General features: G+C 50.0%; 2 protein-coding genes across 5 annotated transcripts in view; one reads left to right on the top strand and one right to left on the bottom strand.

Moving 5' to 3' along the window:
* rrp1 (ribosomal RNA processing 1) overlaps positions 1-24,226 on the top strand; it is a 428,065-nt gene that overhangs the window by 275,824 nt on the left and 128,015 nt on the right. The window lies entirely within an intron of this gene.
* LOC147107918 (1-acyl-sn-glycerol-3-phosphate acyltransferase gamma-like) overlaps positions 1-24,226 on the bottom strand; it is a 47,367-nt gene that overhangs the window by 17,148 nt on the left and 5,993 nt on the right. Inside the window, exons 2-3 of the mRNA XM_086007325.1 lie at positions 8,269-8,493; positions 6,471-6,640 (exon numbers count right to left, since the gene is read on the bottom strand). Of these exons, the coding sequence (XP_085863451.1) occupies positions 6,471-6,640; positions 8,269-8,446 (348 nt within the window). The 5' untranslated portion in view covers positions 8,447-8,493. The remainder of the gene's footprint in view (positions 1-6,470; positions 6,641-8,268; positions 8,494-24,226) is intronic.

Here is a 24,226-nt window from a genome sequence, read left to right as displayed (position 1 = left end):
GAGAGTAAACAAGGTAAGTGAGCTGCTGCCACAAGTAGTCACATGGGAATATGATGTGGCATTAACGGAGACCTGGCTCAAAAAAGGGCAGGATTGGGTATTAAATATTCCTGGTTATAAAGTGTTCAGGAAAGATGGGGAAGGAAATGAATTGAGGATTAGTTAACAGACAGAAAACGGAGTAGGAATAAATGGGTCATTTCCGGGTTGGCAGGCTGTAACTAGTGGGGTACTGCAAGGATCAGTGCTTGGGCCTCAGCTATTCACAATATACATCAATGATTGGGATGAGGGGACCAAATGTAATATATCCAAGTTTGCTGATGATACAAAGCTGGGTGGGAATGTAAGTTGTGAGGAGGATGCAAGGAGGCTTCAAGGGGACATAGACAGGCTCAGTGAGTGGGTAAGAACATGGCAAATGGAATATAATGTGGAGAAATGTGAAGTTATCCACTTTGGTAGGAAAAATAGAAAAGCAGAGTATTTTTTAAATGGTGAGAGATTGGGAAATGTTGGTGTTCAGAGGGACCTGGGTGTCCTTGTACACGAATCACTGAAAGTTAACATGCAGGTACAGCAAGCAATTGGGAAAGCAAATGGTATGTTGGCCTTTATTACAAGAGGATTTGAGTACAAGAGTAAAGATGTCTTACTGCAATTATATAGGGCCCTGGTGAGACCACACCTGGAGTATTGTGTACAGTTTCGGTCTCCTTACCTAAGGAAGGATATACTTGCCATAGAGGGAGTGCAACGAAGGTTCACCAGACTGGTTCCTGGGATGGGGGGATTGTTCTATGAGGAGAGATTGAGTAGACTAGGCCTATATTCTCTAGAGTTTAGAAGAATGAGAGGTGATCTCATTGAAACATACAAAATTCTTACAGGGCTTGACAGGGTAGATGCAGGGAGGATGTTTCCCCTGGCTGGGGAGTCTAGAACCAGGGGTCACAGGCTCAGAATAAGGGGTCAGCCATTTAGGACTGAGATGAGGAGAAAGTTCTTCACTCAGAGGGTGGTGAATCTTTGGAATTCTCTACCCCAGAGGGCTGTGGAGGCTCAGTCGTTGAGTATATTCAAGACAGAGATCGCTAGATTTTTGAATATTAAGGGAATCAAGGGATATGGGGATAGTGCAGGAAAGTGGAGATGAGGTAGAAGATCAGCCATGATCTTATTGAATGGCGGAGCAGGCTCGAGGGGCCAAATGGCCAACTCCTGCTCCTATTTCTTATGTTCTTATGAAAGATAGGAGGTGGGGTGGCAGTATTGGTTAAGGAGAATGTTACAGTGCTGGAGAGAGAGGATGTCCTGGAGGGGTCAAGGGCAGAATCCTATTTGGTTAGAGTTAAGAAATAATAGAGGTGCCATTACACTACTAGGTGTATTCTATAGACCACCAACTAGTGGGAAAGATATGGAGGAGCAAATTTGCAGAGAAATTAGAGAGGTGCAAGAACTATAGAGTAGTGATAATGGGAGACTTCAACGATACTAATATAGACTGGGATCGTAATAGTGTAAAGGGCAGAGAGGGAGAAGAATTTGTGAAGTGTGTTCAGGAGAACTTTCTTGATCAGTATGTTTCCGGCCCAACGAGGGAGGAGGCATTGCTGGATCTGGTTCTGGGGAATGAGGTGGGTCAAGTGGAGCAAGTGTCAGTCGGTGAACATTTATGGAACAATGATCATATTATCATAAGGTTTAGATTAGCTATGGAAAAGGACAGGGAGCAATCTAGAGTAAAAATGTTTAACTGGGGGAAGGCCAATTTCAGTGGGTTGAGAATGGATCTGGCCCGGGTAAACTGGAATCAAAAATTGGCAGGTAAAACTGTAATGGAACAATGGGCTGCCTTTAAAGAGTAAATAGTTCAGGTACAGTCGAGGTACATTCCCACTAGAGGGAAAGGCAGGGCAACTAAAGCCAGGGCTCCCTGGATGACGAAACAGATAGAGAGTGAGATGAAGCAGAAAAAGAGTGCGTATGACCGATGTCAGGTTGTATCTGAGAATCAGGCTATATATAGAAAGGTCAGAGGAGAAGTGAAAAAGTAAATAAGGGCAAAGAGAGGGTATGAGAATAGAATGGCAGCTAACATAAAAGGTAATCCAAAAGTCTTCTATAGGCATATAAATAGTAAACGGGTAGTAAGAGGAGGGGTGGGGTGGGGTCGATTAGGGACCAAAAAGGAGACCTACGCATGGAGGCAGAGGGCATGGCTGAGGTACTAAATGAGTACTTTGCATCTGTCTTCACCGAGGAAGAGGATGCTGCCAAAGTCATGGTGAAAGGAGGAGGTAGTGGAGACACTTGATAGTATAGAAATTGATAGAGGTATTAGAAAGGCTGGCTGTACTTAAAAGTGAGACTTCAGGAAGACAAACAGGCTGGTGAAATGGGCGGACACATGCCAGATGAAATTTAACGCAGAAAAGTGTGAAGTGATACATTTTGGTAAAAAGAATAAGGAGGCAATATAAACTAAATGGTACAATCCTAAAGGGGGTGCACAAACAGAGAGAACAAACATATGTGGACAAATCGTTGAAGGTGGCAGGGCAGGTTGAGAAAGCGGTTAAAAAGGCTTACGGGATCCTGGGCTTCATAAATAGAGGTATAAAGTACAAAAGTGTGGAAATTATGATGAACCTTTATAAAACAGTGGTTCGGCCTCAACTGGAGTATTGTGTCCAATTCTGGGCACCGCACTGTGGGAAGGACGTGAAGGCCTTAGAGAGGGTGCAGAAAAGAGAATGATTCCAGAGAGGAGGGGCTTCAGTTATGTGGATAGACTGGAGAAGCTGGGGTTGTTCTCCTTAGAGCAGAGAAGGTTGAGAGGAGATTTGATAGAGGTGTTCAAAATCATGAGGGGTCTGGACAGAGCAGATAGAGAGAAACTGTTCCCATTGGCGGAAGGGTCGAGAACCAGAGGACACAGATTTAAGGTGATTGGCAGAAGAACCAAAGGTGACATAAAAAAAAACTTTTTTCCGCAGCGAGTGGTTAGGATCTGGAATGCACTGCCTGAGAGCGTGGTGGAGGCGGCAGACTCAATCACTGCTTTCAAAAGGGAATTGGATATTTGCAGGGCTACGGGGAAAGGGCAGGGGAGCGGGACTAGCCGAGAGTCGGCACGGACTCAACGGGCCGAATGGCCTTCTTCCTGTTGTAAACATTCTAGAATTCCAACACCCTCACCGAACCGACACCCTCTCCCCACCCTCACCGACACCCTCTCCCCGCCCTCACCGACACCCTCTCCCCACCCTCACCGACACCCTCTCCCCACCCTCACCGAACCGACACCCTCTCCCCGCCTTCACCGACACCCTCTCCCCACCCTCACCGAACCGACACCCTCTCCCCACCCTCACCGAACCGACACCCTCTCCCCACCCTCACTGACACCCTCACCGAACCGACACCCTCTCCCCACCCTCACCCTCTCCCCGACACCCTCTCCCCGCCCTCACCGAACCGACACCCTCTCCCCACCCTCACCGACACCCTCTCCCCGCCTTCACCGACACCCTCTCCCCACCCTCACCGAACTGACACCCTCTCCCCACCCTCACCGACACCCTCTCCCCGCCTTCACCGACACCCTCTCCCCACCCTCACCGAACCGACACCCTCTCCCCACCCTCTCCCCGCCTTCACCGACACCCTCTCCGCACCCTCACCGAACCGACACCCTCTCCCCACCCTCACCGACACCCTCTCCCCACCCTCACCGAACCGACACCCTCTCCCCACCCTCACCGAACCGACACCCTCTCCCCGCCTTCACCGACACCCTCACCGAACCGACACCCTCTCCCCGCCTTCACCGACACCCTCACCGAACCCCTCTCCCCACCTTCACCGACACCCTCTCCCCACCCTCACCGAACTGACACCCTCTCCCCGCCTTCACTGACACCCTCACCGAACCGACACCCTCTCCCCACCCTCACTGACACCCTCACCGAACCAACACCCTCTCCTCGCCCTCACCGACACCCTCACCGAACCGACACCTTCTCCCCACCCTCACCCTCTCCCCACCTTCACCGACACCCTCTCCCCGCCTTCACCGACACCCTCACCGAACCGACACCCTCTCCCCGCCTTCACCGACACCCTCACCGAACCAACACCCTCTCCCCGCCCTCACCGACACTCTCCCCACCCTCACCGAACCGACACCCTCTCCCCGCCTTCACCGACACGCTCACCGAACCGACACCCTCTCCCCACCCTCACCGACACCCACTCCCCACCCTCACCGAAACCCTCGCCCCGCCTTCACAGACACCCTCTCCCCACCCTCACCGACACCCACTCCCCACCCTCACCAAACCGACACCCTCTCCCCGCACCGACACCCTCTCCCCACCCTCACCCTCTCCCTGCCTTCACCGACACTCTCACCGAACCGACACCCTCTCCCCAGCCTCACCGACACCCACTCCCCACCCTCACCAAACCGACACCCTCTCCCCACCCTCACCCTCTCCCTGCCTTCACCGACACTCTCACCGAACCGACACCCTCTCCCTGCCCTCACTGACACCCTCTCCCCGCACCGACACCCTCTCCCCAGCCTCACCGACACCCTCTCCCCACCCTCACCCTCTCCCTGCCTGCCTTCACCGACACTCTCACCGAACCGACACCCTCTCCCCGCCCTCACCGACACCCTCTCCCCGCACCGACACCCTCTCCCCAGGGGTTCGCGACCTTTTTGCTTCTGAGGTCCCCCTTCTGTGTTGTTAAAATTCTGTGGACCCCCTGCAACATAACAAGTATTTTTTCTGATTAAAAATTAGTCATTAGTTATTAATAGCTCTATTACACCTTATATAAAAAAAATAATTCCTAAATTTACACAATCAAAATACTGGAGATGCTGGAAATCTGAAATAAAAACAGAAAATGCTGGAAATACTCGGCAGTTCTGACGAAGGGTCATTGATCTGAAATGTTAACTCTGTTTCTCTCTTCACGGATGCTGCCTGACCTGCTGAGTGTCTCCAGCATTTTCTGTTTTTATCCTAAATTTACATGATGTGGCCATTTGCTGCCCAAGGTCTGCTCCACCCCATCAACCGTTTGCTCAACAGGAAATGGATCAGGAGCAACACACACAGTGCTCACGACAAGCTCGTTCAGTGCACGCTCGGTTGGACTGGACTAAAGTTCCAGGTCCATGTCCTCCATTTCGGACACAGAACTTGCCTCTTATTTTGATACCAAACCCAAACACGGCAGTGAAAGCCAGTGACTTGAATTAACAGCACCAGTAATGGCGGAGGCTGACGACACGAGAGAAATGGAGAAATAAACAGGGCCCTGAGCAACTTTACCCACCCGACCCCATCGCCAGAAATCCTTTAGTGACAAAGGCAGCCTCCTCTTTCCTCCTCCCCAACCCTTTCACATGTAGCCAGCGGCATCTCAAAGGACACGAGTGCCAAGACTGGGCCTAACCATCTGTCAGAGAAGCACATGGCCATGAATAGAAAGCTCAGAGTCTGAGGTACGAGGAAAATTGTGAGAACGCCTTCAGCTATTTTATTAACTCAGACTGAAGACATTGAGGGAGAGTCACACCGGATCCCAGAGACGGGAAAGTCTCTGTCTTTCCTCCCCCCCACCACGGCCACGTGGCGCACGCGCGCTCTCTCCATTGATGACGCGCTTTTCAAACACGCGAGCGGCTTCCATCTGACACAGGGTGGCGCCGCACGAGAGGAAAGAAAAGGGTTGAAAGGAAGGTTCGCGCTACCTCAGCCCGCACAACTTGCAGATTTCCCCGCCCCCCCAACTCGGGTATTAATCCCCTGAAGAGAAGTTATAACTCCCACTATTTTATTTAATAGTCAAAAGCGGCGAGTGGGTTATGAACATGGAAGTGTTTAGGGCTGGATCAATTCTACTCCTCCCAATATACAAGGAGACTACTGCTGTTTATGCCATAGTCTCCCCTGTATATCGATGGACAAACTAACTGGCGGACCCCCGGAAATCTTCTCGCGGACCCAATTGAGAGCCCCTGCTCTACCCAACACCATCACCGTCTACCCACACACTCACAACCCGCCTGTGATCCCTGTACTGCCCAGCCTTCCACTCAACCTTACTCACGTTTGTGGATTTCCTTCAGCGCATCTAGTTATATTAACCCCCAAATCTAGAAATCCTGGCACAGTTCATCAGTATTTACTGAGAACATCACCCTGAACACTGCAAGAAAATACATGAAATCAGGACACACACAGCATCCAGAGCAAGACTGGGAGCTTGGGGAGCAGGATCTGCACAAATAGGCTCCAAACCAATCGTGAAGACACACTCCCTACAGAAAGAGAAGGGAAGGTGGAATCAAATTAAACAGGAGCGTGGGTGGGAGTCTCATCTTCCCGCAGGGTTTGAAAGAGAGGGACTGAAAACACGGAGAGATAAAGGTTAATATTACTGACCCCGAGAATGCCGTATCTCTCACACATGGTCCAACCACAGAGGAAGTCAATCTCATAATTGTGATTTAAGATGACAATGACATGCTCCTTGCCAAATTTGTCCACAGTGGCCTGTTCAGTGAAAAGCGTACATTCGGTGCCGGACCACCATTCCAGCAGCATTACCAGCTCTAGAGACACAGACAGAGAGGGAACAGGGGCACATTAACAAGTGCATCAGCAGCAGAAACAGACCAACACCCACAATGGCCCAGCTGGCCAGAGAAGAGGATTATAGCCAGGAAACGCCCACCTCTCAAAGCCAGACGGGCAAAAGCTTTTACCACTTTACTTGAGGAAAATGCGGAGAATTGTTTGAAATGTTGCACAGTGCCAACATGTAGCTTGTCCTCGTTAGAAAGGTTCTCCTGTTCACTGAGTACAAAGAAAGAAAACTAACCCCAACTCCACCCTGCAGCCTTCACAGGTTAGAAAAGAAAGACTTGCATTTCTATAGCGCCTATCACCACCACCGGACGTCTCAAAGCGCTTTACAGCTAATGAAGTACTTTTTTGAAGTGTAGTCACTGTTGTAATATAGCAAATGTGGCAGCCAATTTGTGCACACAAGCTCCCACAAACAGCGATGTGATAATGACCAGAAAGTCTGTTTTTGTTATGTTGGTTAGGGATAAAAATTGGGCAGGACACCGGGGATAACTCCCCTGCTCTTCTTCGAAATAGTGCCATGGGATTTTTTACATCCACCCGAGAGCAACGGGGCCTCAGTTTAACTTCTCATCCGAAAGACGGCACCTCCAACAGTTCAGCACTCCCTCAGCACTGCACTGCGAGTGTCAGCCTAGCTTTGTGTGCTCAAGTCCCTGGAGTGGGACTTGAACCCACAACCTCCTGACTCAGAGACGAATGTGCTGCCCACTGAGCCACAGCTGACATTTAGATACAGAGTAAAACTCCCTCTACACTGTCCCATCAAACACTCCCAGGGCAGGTACAGCACGGGTTAGATACAGAGTAAAGCTCCCTCTACACTGTCCCATCAAACACTCCCAGGGCAGGTACAGCATGGATTAGATACAGAGTAAAGCGCCCTCTACACTGTCCCATCAAACACTCCCAGGGCAGGTACAGCACGGGTTAGATACAGAGTAAAGCTCCCGCTACACCGTCCCATCAAACACTCCCAGGGCAGGTACAGCACGGGTTAGATACAGAGTAAAGCGCCCTCTACACTGTCCCATCAAACACTCCCAGCGCAGGTACAGCACGGGTTAGATACAGAGTAAAGCTCCCTCTACACCGTCCCATCAAACACTCCCAGGGCAGGTACAGCACGGGTTAGATACAGAGTAAAGCTCCCTCTACACTGCCCCATCAAACACTCCCAGGGCAGGTACAGCATGGATTAGATACAGAGTAAAGCTCCCTCTACACTGTCCCATCAAACACGCCCAGGGCAGGTACAGCACGGGTTAGATACAGAGTAAAGCTCCCTGCAGTCTAAAATATACCTCAGTCGCCACGTCAGAACCATACCCACTTAGTTTTCCCTTTCCGATAGCAGCCTAATTTGCGCCATATTATGGGTGGGTAGATATTGTTGGTCGAGGGAATGATGAAACACGGCGAGAATATGCCAAACTCATCAACAGGATGATTCCAGCCAGAGAATCAGTCTGGGCTGGATTTACAGCCTGCTCAATGACTGGCTACCCAGGCCATCTCCCAACCCCTTCACAACTGGAAATGTCCGTTCCACACAGTGAGCCCAGGAGCAGAAACAGCGAGGAATACTCACGACTCCACAGTGAGTAGGCGAGCCGACAGTTGAGGTGCCGATAGATCTGCTTGTTGATGGGCCAGATGGGGAGAGTGCAGAGCTGGATGAAGTTGATGAAGAAACCACTGACGACGAACACAAACCCGAGTAAAAGGTGGATGACGAACTGAGTCTTCAAGTAGGCGATCACACTCATGGTTTAATCAGAAGCGTTTACAAGGCCCGTCACTCAGAATAACCGTCCTGGAACAGAGAGAGAACAAACCATCAATTCAACTCTCACCCTGCAGCACAGTTATACATCCTCACAGCACCGGAGGAGGCCATTCGGCCCATTGTGCCTGTGCCAGCTCTCTGAAATTGCTACCCAATTAGTCCCACTCCTCTGCTCTTCCCCCAGAGCCCTGCTAATTTTTCCCCCTCAAGTATTTATCCAATTCCCTTTTGAAAGTTCCTATTGAATCTGCTTCCACCGCCCTTTCTGGCAGCGCGTTCCAGATCACAACAACTCGCTGCGTAAAAACATTCTCCTCATCTCCCCCGGTTCTTTTGTCAATTACATTAAATCTGTGTCCTCTGGTTACCCACCCTCCTGACAGTGGAAACAGTTTCAGATGAGGAGACAGACTGAGGTTTGCGGAGGAGGAGGGGGGAGGACGAGGGCAGACTGGGGTCTGCGGAGGAGGAGGAGGAGGACGACGACGCGGAGGAGATGGGTCAGAGTGGGGTCTGCGAGGAGAGGGAGGACGACGCGGAGGAGATGGGGCAGAGTGGGGTCTGCGAGGAGAGGGAGGACGACGCGGAGGAGATGGGGCAGAGTGGGGGCTGCGAGGAGAGGGAGGACGACGCGGAGGAGATGGGGCAGAGTGGGGTCTGCGAGGAGAGGGAGGACGACGCGGAGGAGATGGGGCAGAGTGGGGGCTGCGAGGAGAGGGAGGACGACGCGGAGGAGATGGGGCAGAGTGGGGGCTGCGAGGAGAGGGAGGACGACGCGGAGGAGATGGGGCAGAGTGGGGTCTGCGAGGAGAGGGAGGGTGACGCGGAGGAGATGGGGCAGAGTGGGGTCTGCGAGGAGAGGGAGGACGACACGGAGGAGATGGGGCAGAGTGGGGTCTGCGAGGAGGACGAGGCGGGTGGGGGAAGGTCAGGGTCTGTGAGGAGCAGGAGGAGGCGGAGGGAGGAGTGGCAGGTCAGGGTCGATGAGGAAGGGCAAGCAGGGGTTTGCGAGGATGAGGAGCGAGGAGGGGCAGACCAGTGATCAGTGGTGCAGGTCTAGATCACTGCGGAAGGGACAATGCTAAGACCTTTACTACACTGCTCACTGGGGCAACAGACCGACAGGTCTGGGACTGTATCACACCCACACAATGTGTGCCGTGGGCTTTAGGTGCATGCTCGTGGGTGACATGGCTAACTCCGCATGCCCAGGTGGTGAAGCAGTCACTCCAGCCGATAGCTGAAGCTTGTGACTACAGCCGTCAGCTGGCTTTCACTGTATAACTGGGAATTCAGCTCCCTGTCTGTTCCCAGGGCCACTGACACTCTTCCCAATTGTTTCCTCCTGAAAAGACATTGACATTTGCTGAGGACTGTGCAAGGGATCTGGGCAGCAGGTATTCACAGGTGTAACTGACTCCTCTACATAAATCACAAGCATTGTGTTACAGTGCTATTTAGAACAGCCTTGCCCAGCAACACAGATCACAATAGGGGCCAGGGAACAAGCCAGTGATTCCATTTGCAGTTTTAATACAAACAGAAAATGCTGGAAATACTCAGCAGGCCAGGCAGCATCTGTAGAGAGAGAAACAGAGTTAACGTTTCAGGTCGATGACCCTTCGTTAGAACTGGAAACAGCTGGAGATGGAACTGGTTTTTTAAGTGTTGTGCAGTTTTAATACTATTATTGTGGAGAGTTTGCATCTGTTGCTAACAGGAGCTGTCAGCTCTGCAGTAATGACCCCATATAGACCACAGCTCACCCAATTAGAGATAATTTAATGGCAGCAGAAAAAAGGGACATAACTAGCATTAAGATAGAAACAGAATCGACTTGGATTGAGGCGAAGGACAAGGGGGGATCGATTTGATTGGCTTGCTACCGTCACTGGGAGGTCGATTTAAGGACAAGTTCGGTGTCATTTGAGACGACATTAGTTGTGATCTAAGATCACGGAACAGGGTGGGCCGCGAGAAGGCTGTCATCATCCACATCTCCAGAACCTTGGGAAGAAACTAAAGAGTAGGTCAACTGGCCGGATCCACATGGGGAGTAGAGGCTCAAAGCCTCCGTATACCAGCACTCGCCCTGGTGTACTCTGCAGCGGAGTACTGCTCTCCAGCACGGCAAATCCATTGATGCCCAGCTGAATTCTACTATGAGAATTACACTTTTATCGACACCAACGCCTCGGCTGCCCGTGCTTGCAAACATCACACCACCACACCTATGCCGTGAATATGCAGTCTCCAGAGAATACAACCACTACACCATCCAAGACACGCCGATCCAGGCCGACCTGAACAAACTATCACCAACCTGTCTCAAATTTTGAAGAAGGGTTTCAACCCGAAACGTCAACTCAAATTTCTCTCCACGGATGTTGCCTGACCTGCTGAGTTTTTCCAGCATTCTCTGTTGTTATTTCAAATCTAGAAGGCCATTTTGGACCGTCACCAAAGCCCTTTAGCGATCTCCCCTCAGCCTTGATGACCGATGGCGAAATGCTTGGAAGAACTGCAACATACGGAATAGATTCTTATACAGGGCCCCACAGTGCAGCCTGAAGGATCAAACCTTCCTCGCAAATATAAAAAGGCCGTTGAAGCTGGGGGTCAACTGAAATTTTAAAGACGGAGATAGATTGATTTTTATTGGGCAAGGGTATTAGACCTTAAGAATTAGGAGCAGGAGTCGGCCATTCAGCCCCTCGAGCCTGCTCCACCATTCAATAAGATCATGGCTGATCTTCAACCTCAACTCCACTTTCCCGCCCGATCTCCATATCCCTTAATTCCCCACGAGTCCAAAAATCTATCGATATCTGCCTTGAATATACTCAGCGACTGAGCATCCGCAGCACTTTGGGGCAGAGAATTCCAAAGATTCACAACCCCCGAGTGAAGAAATTCCTCCTCATCTCAGTCTTAAAAAGCCAGCCCCGTATCCTGAGACTATGCCCTCTAGTTCTAGACACTCCAGCCAGGGGAAACAAGCTCTCAGATTCTACCGTCAATCCCCCTCAGAATCTTGTATGTTTCAATGAGATCACCTCTCATTCTTCTAAACCAGAGTATCGGCCCATTCTACACAATCTCTCCTCATAGGACAGCCCTCTCATCCCAGGAATCAATCTGGTGAACCTTCGTTGCACCGCCTCCAAGACAAGTATATCCTTCCTTAGATAAGGAGACCAAAACTGTGCCCAGTACTCCAGGTGTGGTCTCACCAAGACCCTGTACAATTGCAGCAAGACTTCCTTACTCTTATACTCCAACCCCCTTGCAATAAAGGCCAACATGCCATTTGCCTTCCTCATTGCTTGCTGTACCTGCATGCTAACTGTGTTTCTTGTACTAGGACACCCACATCTTACTTTCCCATCTAGCTTTGTATCGTCAGCAAACTTGGATACATTGCACTCGGTCCCTTCATTCAAGTCATTAATATAGATTGAGGCTCAAGCACTGATCCTTGCGGCACCCCACAGTTACAGCCTGCCAACCTGAAAATGACCCGTTTATCCCTACTCTCTGTTTTCTGTCTGTTAATCAATCCTTTATTCATGCCAATACCTTACCCCCAACCCCATGTATCCTTATCTTGCTTAACAACCCGTCAGGTAGCACCTTATCGAATGTCTTTTGGAAATCCAAATATACTACATCCACTGGTTCCCCTTTATCTACCCTGCTAGTTACATCCTCAAAAAGCTCTACTGAATTTGTCAAACACGATTTCCCTTTCATAAAACCCTGTCGACTCTGCCTAATCAGGTTATGATTTTCTAAGTACAGGAAACTCTCTTAACCGGCACCTAAATATCTAGAAATCTCTCTAAACCGGCAAAATTCAGCAGTAGGTTCAGGTAAGTTTTACTATATAATAGTGGCCGTGTAACCGGGGTTCCTGCACTTGTGGCCGTGCAACAGGGACTCCTGGATCTGTGGCCGTGTAACCGGGGCTCCTGCATCTGTGGCCGTGTACAGGGCTCTCGTACTTTGGTAAATATACCTCTCTGTAATCCGGACTTTTTGATCAACCGGCACCACGCCGGTCCAGTCGGTGCCGGATAAAAAAAGTTTCCTGCACCCTGTTACCACTTCCTTAATAATGAATTCCAGCATTTTCACTACAACTGATGTCAGGCTAACTGGCCTATAGTTCCTGGTTTTCTCTCTTCCTCCTTTCTTCAATAGCAGGGTTATATTTGCTACCTTCCAATCCGCTGGGACCTATCCTGAATCTAGGGAATTTTGGAATATCACAACCAATGCATCCACTATCTCTGTAGCCACCTCTTTTAGAACCCTAGGATGCAGGCCATCAGGTCCAGGGGATTTGTCAGTTTTTAGTCCCATTAGTTTCCCAAATACTTTTTCTCTACTGATATTAATTACTTTAAATTCCTTGCTCTCATTAGCCCCTTGGTTCCCCACTACTTTTGGTATACTTTTTGTCTCTTTTACTGTGAACACAGATACAAAATATTTGTTTAAAGCCCCTGCCATTTCCTTGTTCCCCAATATAATTTCTCCTGTCTCAGCCTCTAAGGGACCAATGTTTACTTTTGCGACTCTCTTCCTTTTTACATACTTGCAGAAGCTCTTACAATCTGATTTTATATTTCTTGCTAATTTACTCTCATTCTATTTTCTCCCTTATCATCAATATTTTGGTCATTCTTTGCTGGTTTCTGAAGCTCTCCCAATCCTCAGGCTTACTACTATTCTTTGCAACATTTATAAGCCTCTTCTTTTAATCTAATACTATCCTTAACTTCTATAGTTAGCCACGGATTGATCACTTTTCCCGTGGAGTTTTTATTTCACAATGGAATGTATACGCGTTGAGAATTTTGGAATATTTCTTTAAATGATTGCCACTGCTTATCTATTGTCATACCTTTTAATCTAATTAGCCAACTCGCCCCTCATACCTACATAACTGGCTTTGTTTAAGTTTAAGACTCCAGTGTCAGACTCTAGAATGTCACTTTCAAACTCAATGTGAAATTCTATCATATTATGATCACTCTTTCCTACAGGATCCCTTACTACGAGGTTACTAATTAACCCCGTCTCATTACACAAAACAAGATCTAAAATAGCCTGTTCCCTGGTTGGTTCCATGACATATTGTTCTAGGAAACTGTCCCGAATGCATTCCATGAACTCATCCTCCAGACTACCCTTGCCAATTTGATTTGCCCAGTCTATAAGATTAAAGTCCCCCACAGTTATTGTATTACCATTGTTATACTCACCTATTATTTCTTGATTAATACTCTGTCCTATGGTATAGCTACTGTTAGGGATTATGGAACCAAGGCAGATAGATGGAGTTAAGATACAGACCAGCCACAATCAAATTGAATGGCAGAGCAGGCTCAAAGGACTGAATGGTTCCTCCTGTTCCCATGATCTCCACTAGCAGCCGATCTTCCATTTTCTCACCTACAAGTCCCTCCGTGGCCTCCTCCCCCTACCCCCCAAACTCTGCTCCCTCCCCCTCACTCGGCTCCCTCCCCCCCAGACTCCGCCCCCTCCCCAGACTCCGCCCCCTCCCCCCAGACTCCGCCCCCTCCCCCCACTCCCCCCCAGACTCCGCTCCCTCCCCCCCCCCAGACTCCGCTCCCTCCCCCTCCCCAGACTCCGCTCCCTCCCCCTCCCCAGACTCCGCTCCCTCCCCCTCCCCCCCCAGACTCCGCTCCCTCCCCCCCCCCAGACTCCGCCCCCCCCCCCCAGGCTCCGCTCCCTCCCCCTCCCCCCCCAGACTCCGCTCCCTCCCCCCCAGGCTCCGCTCCCTCCCCCCCCCCCAGACTCCGCTCCCTCCCCCTCCCCCCCCAGACTCCGCTCCCTCCCCCCCCCCCCCCAGACTCCGCTCCCTCCCCCTCCCCCCCCAGACTCCGCTCCCTCCCCCCCCCCAGGCTCCGCTCCCTCCCCCTCCCCCCCCCAGGCTCCGCTCCCTCCCCGACTCCGCTCCCTCCCCCCCCAGACTCCGCTCCCTCCCCCCTCCCCCCCCCAGACTCCGCTCCCTCCCCCCCCCCAGGCTCCGCTCCCTCCCCCTCCCCCCCCCCCAGACTCCGCTCCCTCCCCCTCCCCCCCCCAGGCTCCGCTCCCTCCCCCCCCAGGCTCCGCTCCCTCCCCCTCCCCCCCCAGACTCCACTCCCTCCCCCCCCCAGACTCCACTCCCTCCCCCCCCAGACTCCGCTCCCTCCCCCTCCCCCCCCCAGGCTCCGCTCCCTCCCCCTCCCCCCACCCCCCCAGACTCCGCTCCCTCCCCCTCCCCCCCAGACTCCGCTCCCTCCCCCCCCAGACTCTGCTCCCTCCCCCTCCCCCCCCCAGACTCCACTCCCTCCCCCCCCCAGGCTCCGCTCCCTCCCCGACTCCGCTCCCTCCCCCCCCAGACTCCGCTCCCTCCCCCTCCCCCCCCCAGACTCCGCTCCCTCCCCCCCCCCAGGCTCCGCTCCCTCCCCCTCCCCCCCCCAGACTCCGCTCCCTCCCCCTCCCCCCCCCCAGGCTCCGCTCCCTCCCCCCCCAGGCTCCGCTCCCTCCCCCTCCCCCCCCAGACTCCACTCCCTCCCCCCCCAGACTCCACTCCCTCCCCCCCCAGACTCCGCTCCCTCCCCCTCCCCCCCCCAGGCTCCGCTCCCTCCCCCTCCCCCCCCCCCCCCGCAGACTCCGCTCCCTCCCCCTCCCCCCCAGACTCCGCTCCCTCCCCCCCCAGACTCTGCTCCCTCCCCCTCCCCCCCCCAGACTCCACTCCCTCCCCCCCCCCAGGCTCCGCTCCCCCCCCCCCCCAGACTTTCTGGCAGAGCAGAGAATGAGGGAGCGAGTGTGAGGGAGAAAGAGAGCAACAACCGATAACCTACTCGCTGTCATGAGCCTGTGAGTACTGATTGTGATGTAGTCTGTAATTTTGTCTGTTGTAATAACCAAGTCTCCACATGTGGCTGACTGCCTAGAATTGTGTATAAAAGAGGATAATTTTTGGAGGACCGCCCCCAGCCAGACAGAGGGAGAGATGCACAGGACGTACGCAATACCTCAGACAGAAACAATCCATTAAGAGACAATAAGCAGATGTGCAGCAGCATCTACTTCCGCCTTATGGATCAAGGACTAATTCATAGAAAGAACTGTAACCAAATTGTATTAACTTTTATAGACAACTGGGGTGATTTTTTTTTCCCCACACTTAGACACGACAAACACGTACCACTCTTTAACCTATCATAGTAAAAGATCAAACTTAACATGAAATCCTTATATATTTCGACCTGGAATATCCAAGGTCTACGCTCTTCAGTGCGAGAAGTGAAGAGTAGGACCACAGAGTTCATAGAAGAAACTAAAGATCTAGATATTATCATTTTACAGGAAACTTGGTATAAAGGAAAAGGACACACTGGCTGTCCCCAAGGGTACACTGAGCTGGTGGTCCCCTCCAATAAATTACCAAGTGTAACCCAAGGCAGAGACTCCGGAGGCATACTGATCTGGTTTAAAACAGAACTTAAGAATTACATCAAATTTATAAAAAAGGGCGAAAACCATATGTGGCTCAAACTTGAGAGGGAGATTATCTCAAACACCCAAGATGTTTACATTTGCGCACTTTATATCCCCCCAATCGATTCCCCGTACTTTAAAGAGGACACCTTCTCCAACATGGAGGGGGAAATTATCCAATACCAGGCCCAGGGGAACGTGTTGATCTGTGGGGACCTCAATTCAAGAACGGGCGAAGAACCAGACTTCACCAATAATCAGGGAAACAATTACGTATTCGGGAATAACCACTTTGACATCTCTTCCCTTCCATACAGGCATAACTGCGACAAGCAGTCAAATACCAACGGAAAACAGCTACTACAGCTCTGTCGAAACCTGGGTCTGTACATTGTCAATGGTAGGTTCATAGGAGACCTCCTAGGAAGATCGACCTATTGCTCACCTCTTGGCTGCAGCACAGTAGACTATATGATTACAGACTTAGACCCATCCTCTTTCAGAGCATTCACAGTCAAACCACAAACAACACTGTCAGATCACAGTCAAATTACTATGTTTCTCAAAAAGACAGAAACAAACATAGAAACACAACCCAGTAAACTGTACAACACCAAAAAATCGTACAGATGGGCCAAAAATGACACGGAAAAATACCAGAAAACAATTAGCAATGCATCAACTCAAGCTCTCTTAGACACCTTTCTGGATAACATATACACTCACAATAAAGAAGGCGTAAACCGGGCAGTTATTAAACTAAACAATATTTTTGATAATTTGGCAACAAATGCAAACTTGAAAGCTATCAAGAACAAACCCAAAACAAAAAACTATGAAAAATGGTTTGACCATGATTGCCATAACATGAGGAAAAAACTTAGAAAAATATCAAACCAAAAACACAGACATCCAGAAAACGAGGAATTACGCCTTACTTATTGTCAGACACTAACACAATACAGAAACACACTCAGAACCAAAAAAGAGCAATTTATTAAGAATACACTCAGCTCCATGGAGGAATCCATTGATTCCAATTGTTTCTGGGACAACTTGAAAACACTACACAAAAAACAACACGACGATTTGTCCATTCAAAATGGGGACACATGGGTAAACCACTTTGAAAAATTATACCAGAAAAACACACTAAGACCAGAGCAACACCAAATACGCAAAAAACTGGAAAAGCTTGAATTGGCCATAAAAGATAACCAAAACCCGCTAGACGCCATAATAACAGAAAAAGAACTTCTTGAAAAACTCAAGGACCTGCGACCAGGAAAAGCTTGCGGGACAGACGGCATACTAAACGAGATGATTAAACACGCAGACGACAAAATGAAACTAGCTATCCTAAAACTCTTCAACTTGGTTCTGAGTGTCGGTTACTTCCCTGACATCTGGAACAAAGGACTCATAACACCCATATACAAAAGTGGGGACAAAATCAACCCAAACAACTATCGAGGCATCTGTGTAAACAGTAACCTGGGGAAGGTATTCTGTAGCATCATAAACAAAAGACTTATAAACTTCCTTGAGGAGCACAATGTCTTGAGTAAAAGCCAAATTGGATTCCTGCCAAACTATAGAACATCCGATCATATCTTCACCCTACAGACCCTAATTGACAAACACGTTCACCATAACAAAAGCAAAATCTACGCATGCTTTGTAGATTTCCAGAAGGCTTTCGACTCCATCTGGCATGATGGTTTATTCCTGAAACTTATCGAAAGCGGGGTAGGAGGGAAAACATATGATGTAATTAAATCAATGTATACAAACAATAAATGTGCAGTTAAAATTGGAGACAAACAAACAAAATACTTCCCACAGGGGCGGGGGGTGACGCAGGGCTCGCCAATCTCACCGACACTCTTTAATATTTACATTAATGGATTGGCAAAACTACTTGAACAATCTACAGCACCTGGCCTCACCCTATATGAATCCAAGGTTAAATTCCTCCTCTATGCAGACGACCTGGTTCTGCTGTCACCAACTAAGGAGGGTCTACAGCAGAATCTGGACCTGCTGGAGTCGTACTGCCGGACTTGGGCCCTGACAATAAATCCCCCAAAAAACCAAAGTCCTTGTGTTCCAGCAAAGATCCAAACATCAGGGACCCAAAATAAATTTCACAGTAGGAACAACCAAAATTGAACAAACCACTAACTACACATACTTGGGCTTAAAAATCAGTTCTACGGGAAACTTCAAACTGGCTGTGAATGAACTGAAAGAGAAAGCAAGAAGGGCTTTCTATGCCATCAAAAAATCAATCCAAATAGAAATCCCAATTAGCATTTGGCTCAAAATTTTCAAATCAGTAATTGAACCAATTGCACTCTATGGCAGTGAAGTATGGGGGACCGCTAACTCAACAAGAATTCGCAAAATGGGACAAACACCCAATTGAGATCCTACATGCAGAATTCTGTAAAAGTATCCTCCGGACTCAAAGGAAAACCGTAAACAATGCATGCAGGGCGGAACTAGGCCAATATCCATTAATAATCACTATCCAAAAAAGAGCCACCAAATTTTGGAATCACCTACAAATGAGCAACCCCCCAATGCTATCACTACGGCGCCCTGAAATGCCAAGAGCTGACCATAAAGAAAAATACACTCAGTCAACTAGTCCTGGGACTCAGTGAAGTAACTACTAACAATACTAACAATAACCAGCCCCAGGACAGTGACAGGGTAACACAAAGAATTCGACCCAACACAATCGTCGCTAAGCAAAAGGAAAAATATCTGACATATTGGGCAGAAACAACAAAAACCCAAAGCAAACTCAATTGCTACTTGGCCCTAAACAGACAATACAACATAGCTGATTACCTGACCATGGTAAAGGATAACAAATTGAGAAGAACCTTGACAAGGTACAGACTTAGCGAACATAGCCTAGCGATCGAAAAAGGCAGACACAGGCAGACCAGGCTGCCAAGAGAAGACAGGATATGCTCTCACTGCAGTCTGGGAGTAGTTGAGACAGAGATGCACTTCCTCACAGCCTGTGGAAAATATCAGGACATCAGGGAGAATTTCTACCAAAAATTCTCCCAAATATGCCCTGAATCCAGAAATCTGAATGACAACCAAAAACTCCCTTTCCTACTGGGGGAGGAGAGAAGCTGTGTAACACTGGCGGCACACTATGTTACAGCTTGCCATGAACAGAGGGACAACCAGTAAACTAAGACAAGAATATATACAAACAAGGCGAATGTATATTTATAAACTGTATGAATAGAACCGCGTTTATGTGTTCAACCATAAATGTATTTTGATGCTTTGGCAACATAAGATGTACCTTATCATGCCAATAAAGCGATTTGAATTGAATTGAATTGATAAATAAAAAGGATTCGAGAACCAAAGGAGAATAAAGTCTGGTAATTAACTAACCGGGTCTACTCAGTCCCAGCGGAAAGTACCACTTCCCTCGGAGAGAGAATCTCACCAACTGATTCAAAAATATAAGTCCTGGTCAATTAATAAAGTTATTCTACGAGAGGAGACCTCGAATTGGTCGTCCAACCCACATAATAACAGGAGGGTAAATGCGCAATCGTGACACCTCGCTGAGGCCCCTCGGACCGTGTCATTATCGAAAGACAACAGTGGTTGTTGAGCGATTGAGTCCAGGGGAGTCGACACCCGTTTCACAGAACTCAAACCCACCCATGTCTTTTAATTGGTGGACACCCAGTAACGGCTTCCTGCCTAGGGTTTAAATAAAGATTTGAGAAAAGGAGCTGTACTAAGAAGTCTGTGTGTGTTGCTAAGCAACAGAAGGCTGATCTGCCAATACTGGGGCAGTGTCAGAGGGACAGGCTTTTCCATCAAATCCTTCCCAACCAAGACTGACATCCAGCAGTCTGTGTGTTTGAAAACCAGCCACCCTTGGGAGTTACACAATCTCAGTTGCAGCATAACACACAGCAAGAGGACAAGGCTCCATTATCCTTCTCCACTCAGTCTCGTCAGCCGTGGCTCAGTGGCCAGCACTTTCACCTCCGAGAAGGTCCTGGGTTCATGTCCCACTCCAGAGACTGGAGCACAAAAATCTAGGCTGACACTCCAGTGCAGTATGAGGGAGCGCCGCACTGTCGGAGGGGCGGTGCTGAGAGAGCGCTGCACTGTTGGAGGGGCAGTACTGAGGGAGCGCTGCACTGTCGGAGGGGCAGTACTGAGGGAGCACTGCATTATCGGAGGGGCAGTACTGAGGGAGTGCGGCACTGTCGGAGGGGCGGTACTGAGGGAGCGCTGCATTGTCGGAGGGGCAGTACTGAGGGAGTGCTGCACTGTCGGAGGGGCGGACTGAGGGAGCGCCACACTGTCGGAGGGGTGGTACTGAGTGAGTGCTGCACTGTCGGAGGGGCGGTACTGAGGGAGCGCTGCACTGTCGGAGGGGCAGTACTGAGGGAGCGCCGCACTGTCGGAGGGGTAGTACTGAGGGAGCTCCGCACTGTCGGAGGGGTAGTACTGAGGGAGCTCCGCACTGTCGGAGGGGCAGTACTGAGGGGAGCGCTGCACTGTTGGAGGGGCAGTACTGAGGGAGCGCTGCACTGTCGGAGGGGCAGTACTGAGGGAGCACTGCATTATCGGAGGGGCAGTACTGAGGGAGTGCGGCACTGTCGGAGGGGCGGTACTGAGGGAGCGCCGCACTGTCGGAGGGGCAGTACTGAGGGAGCGCTGCATTGTCGGAGGGGCAGTACTGAGGGAGTGCTGCACTGTCGGAGGGGCGGACTGAGGGAGCGCCACACTGTCGGAGGGGCGGTACTGAGCGAGTGCTGCACTGTCGGAGGGGCGGTACTGAGGGAGCGCTGCACTGTCGGAGGGGCAGTACTGAGGGAGCGCTGCACTGTCGGAGGGGCAGTACTGAGGGAGCGCCGCACTGTCGGAGGGGTAGTACTGAGGGAGCTCCGCACTGTCGGAGGGGTAGTACTGAGGGAGCTCCGCACTGTCGGAGGGGCGGTACTGAGGGAGCTCCGCACTGTCGGAGGGGCGGTACTGAGGGAGCGCTGCACTGTCGGAGGGGCAGTACTGAGGGAGCGCTGCACTGGCTCAGGTGCTGATTTTCAGATGAGACATTAAACCGAGGCTCTCAGGTGGATGTAAAAGATCCCATAGCACTATCTGAAGAAGAGCAGGGGAGTTCTCCCCAGTGTCCTGGCCAATGTTTATCTCACAATGAACATCACTAAAACAGATTATCTGGTCATTATCTCATTACAACAGTGACACTTCATAGAAACATAGAAGATAGGAGCAGGAGTCGGCCATTCGGCCCCTTGAGCCTGTTCTGCCATTTAATGAGATCATGGCTGATCATCCAAATTCAGTACCCTGTCCCTGCTTTCTCCCCATATCCCTGGATCCCTTTAGCCTTAAGAAATATATCCAACGCCTTCTTGAATATATTTTCAGTGACCCCAGTGCCGGGGGGATGGTGGGAAGAGCTCGGCTCGCAGTGACCCCAGTGCCGGGGGGGGGGGGGCAGGCGGCTCGCAGTGACCCCAGTGCCGGGGGGGGGGGGGGGGGGGGGGGGGCAGGCGGCTCGCAGTGACCCCAGTGCCTGTGTAGGGGTACGGTCCACTGGCAGATGCTGGTTGTTACCCACGGTCTTCACAGCTCTCCCGAGCCCACCGACCTGCTGGGACAGTTGTTTGGGGAAACTTCACACGAGCAGCCAATCTACACGTCAGCGAGACACTGAGTGCCAGCAGGACGTTTGGCGGTGCTGTGCATAACACACACACACAATCGGAGACAGAACAGTCGCAGAAACTGCACCAAAAGAAGTTGCAAAAGTGACGAGTAAAAACAGCAGCAATCAGCACCACCGATCTAGAGCAGACTGACCCGAAAATATCCCTGGGAAGGCTGTGACGAGCAGAGTCGGGTTAGTGTGTAGGCGGGACAGAGTCTCCACCCCAATCTCTAACTTTATCGCCTCACAGACACTGGGCCACCTGCAGATTACTGCACTGCTTTTGTTTCAGGTTTCTGGAATTTGCAGTTTCCAACTTCATAAGAACATAATAAATAGGAGTAGGAGTCGGCCATTCGGCCCCTCGAGCCTGCTCTGCCATTCAATAAGATCATGACTGATCATCTACCTCAACTCCACTTTCCTGCACTATCCCCATAATCCTTGATTCCCCGAGAGTCTATCGATCTCAGCCTTGAATATACTCATCGACTGAGCCTCCACAGCCCTCTGGGGTAGAGAATTCCAAAGATTCACCACCCTCTTGAGTGAAGACATTTCTCCTCATCTCAGTCCTAAATGGCCGACCCCTTATTCTGAGACTGTGACCCCTGGTTCTAGACTCAAGGACACCCAGGTCCATCTGAACACCAACATTTTCCAATCTCTCACCATTTAAAAAATACTCTTGTTTTTCTATTTTTCCTACCAAAGTGAATGACTTCACATTTCACCACATTATAATCCATTTGCCATGTGCTTGCCCACTCACTTAGCCTGTCTATATCCCCTTGAAGCCTCCTTGCATTCTCCTCACACCTTACATTCCCACCCAGCTTTGTATCAACAAACTTGGATATATTACATTTGGTCCCCTCATCCAAATCATTGATGTAGATTGTGAATAGCTGAGGCCCAAGCACTGATCCTTGCGGTACCCCACTAGTTACAGCCTGCCAACCCGAAAATGACCCGTTTATTCCTACTCTCTGTTTTCTGTCCATTAACCGATCCTCAATCCATGCTAATATCTTACCCCCAATCCCATGGGCCCTAATTTTGTTTAATAACCTCGTGTGGCACTTTATCGAATACCTTCTGAAAATCCAAATACACCACATCCACTGGTTCCCCCTTATCTATCCTGCTAGTTACAAACAACATTCCTGTAAAAAATCTTTGGGTGCTTGGCCCCTTTAAAAGGAGCTGTGCGGCCCATTCAAAATACCACGCACGTGCAGGTTCTCTCATTGAAAAGCCAGGAAGCTGGCTGCGCAGGAGGTCGAGAGAGCTGCACGAACATTGGTTACGACCTCCAAAAAATTCGTCAAACACGATTTCCCTTTCATAAATCCGTGTTGACTCGGCCCAATCCGATTATTATTTTCCAAGTGCCCTGTTACCACATCGCTAAAAATAGATTCTAGCATTTTCCCTACTACTGATGTCAATCTAACTGGTCTGTAGTTCCCCGTTTTCTCTTTCCCTCCTTTCTTAAATAGTGGGGTTACATTTGCTACCTTCCAATCCGCAGGAACCGTTCTCAGAATTCCATAGATTCTAGATGACAACCAATGCATCCACTAGCTCTGTAGGGTCCGGGTCCTTTGTTGACTCTCAGTCCCATTAATTTCTCCAGTACAATTTCTTTACTAATACTTTAAGTTCCTCATTCACACTAGACCCTTGGTTCCCCACTATTTCCGGAATGTTTTTTGGGTCCTCTTCTGTGAAGACAGATACAAAGTATTTGTTTAACTTGATCAGGCGTACAGCAGAGCAAGAGGAATAAAACTCAATGTTTAAAAACAGAGCAGGTGAAGTGACTCCACAAACTGAAATCAGAAAGGAAAATTGGGAGCAGATCCCGTTTTGTTAAATAAATAAATACATCACCCAACTCTCATCATCACATCGCTGCGAGAAATCGTCAGCACCGCGGATATTTTCACACTCGCTGCTGTACTCCAGTGGTGACAGTGCCCGAGAGACAGAGCAAGTCCATTCCAAGCACACTCTGGGATCAAGAAGAACTGCTGCTTTGACCCCTCATTCTCTGGCACCGCCACTGGCCTCTAATTATGTTATTCACCTCGCTCTGTGACAAAACCGGCAGGCTGGAAGAGTAGCTCCCACTTCAGAAACAGTGCGGGGCCAGAGCGTAAAGAGCAGACAGCAAGTTACTTCACTCGGTGTCTCGGAGCAGCACACTCCGAATAAGAGAGAGAGAGAGAGAGATTCCTATAAGTGGAAGGGCAGTGACGAGCAGGATTCCCCACACCTTTCCAAAGTCCTCGGAGGCAGGCAGTGATTGGCGCCGATCTTTTACACAAATTAGAGTTTCATGATGGGGTCATATGTTAAAAAGGTTAGCATTGCCTCAAATGTTCCGGGGGGGGGGGGGGGGGGGGGGGGGAATTCACCAAACACAAACACTTTACTGTTTGAGAGTCTGTCACAAACATTGTTCCAAATCCCTCTCCAAGTGGCCGCCACCTCTGCTGT

The sequence above is a fragment of the Somniosus microcephalus genome, chromosome 14 (genome assembly GCF_052327205.1).
Source record: "Somniosus microcephalus isolate GS21.2 chromosome 14, FLI_Smic_1.0, whole genome shotgun sequence".
NCBI classification, from domain to species: Eukaryota; Metazoa; Chordata; class Chondrichthyes; order Squaliformes; family Somniosidae; genus Somniosus; species Somniosus microcephalus.
Note: the sequence above shows the minus strand (reverse complement) of the source record. Positions and strands in the feature narration are given on the sequence as shown.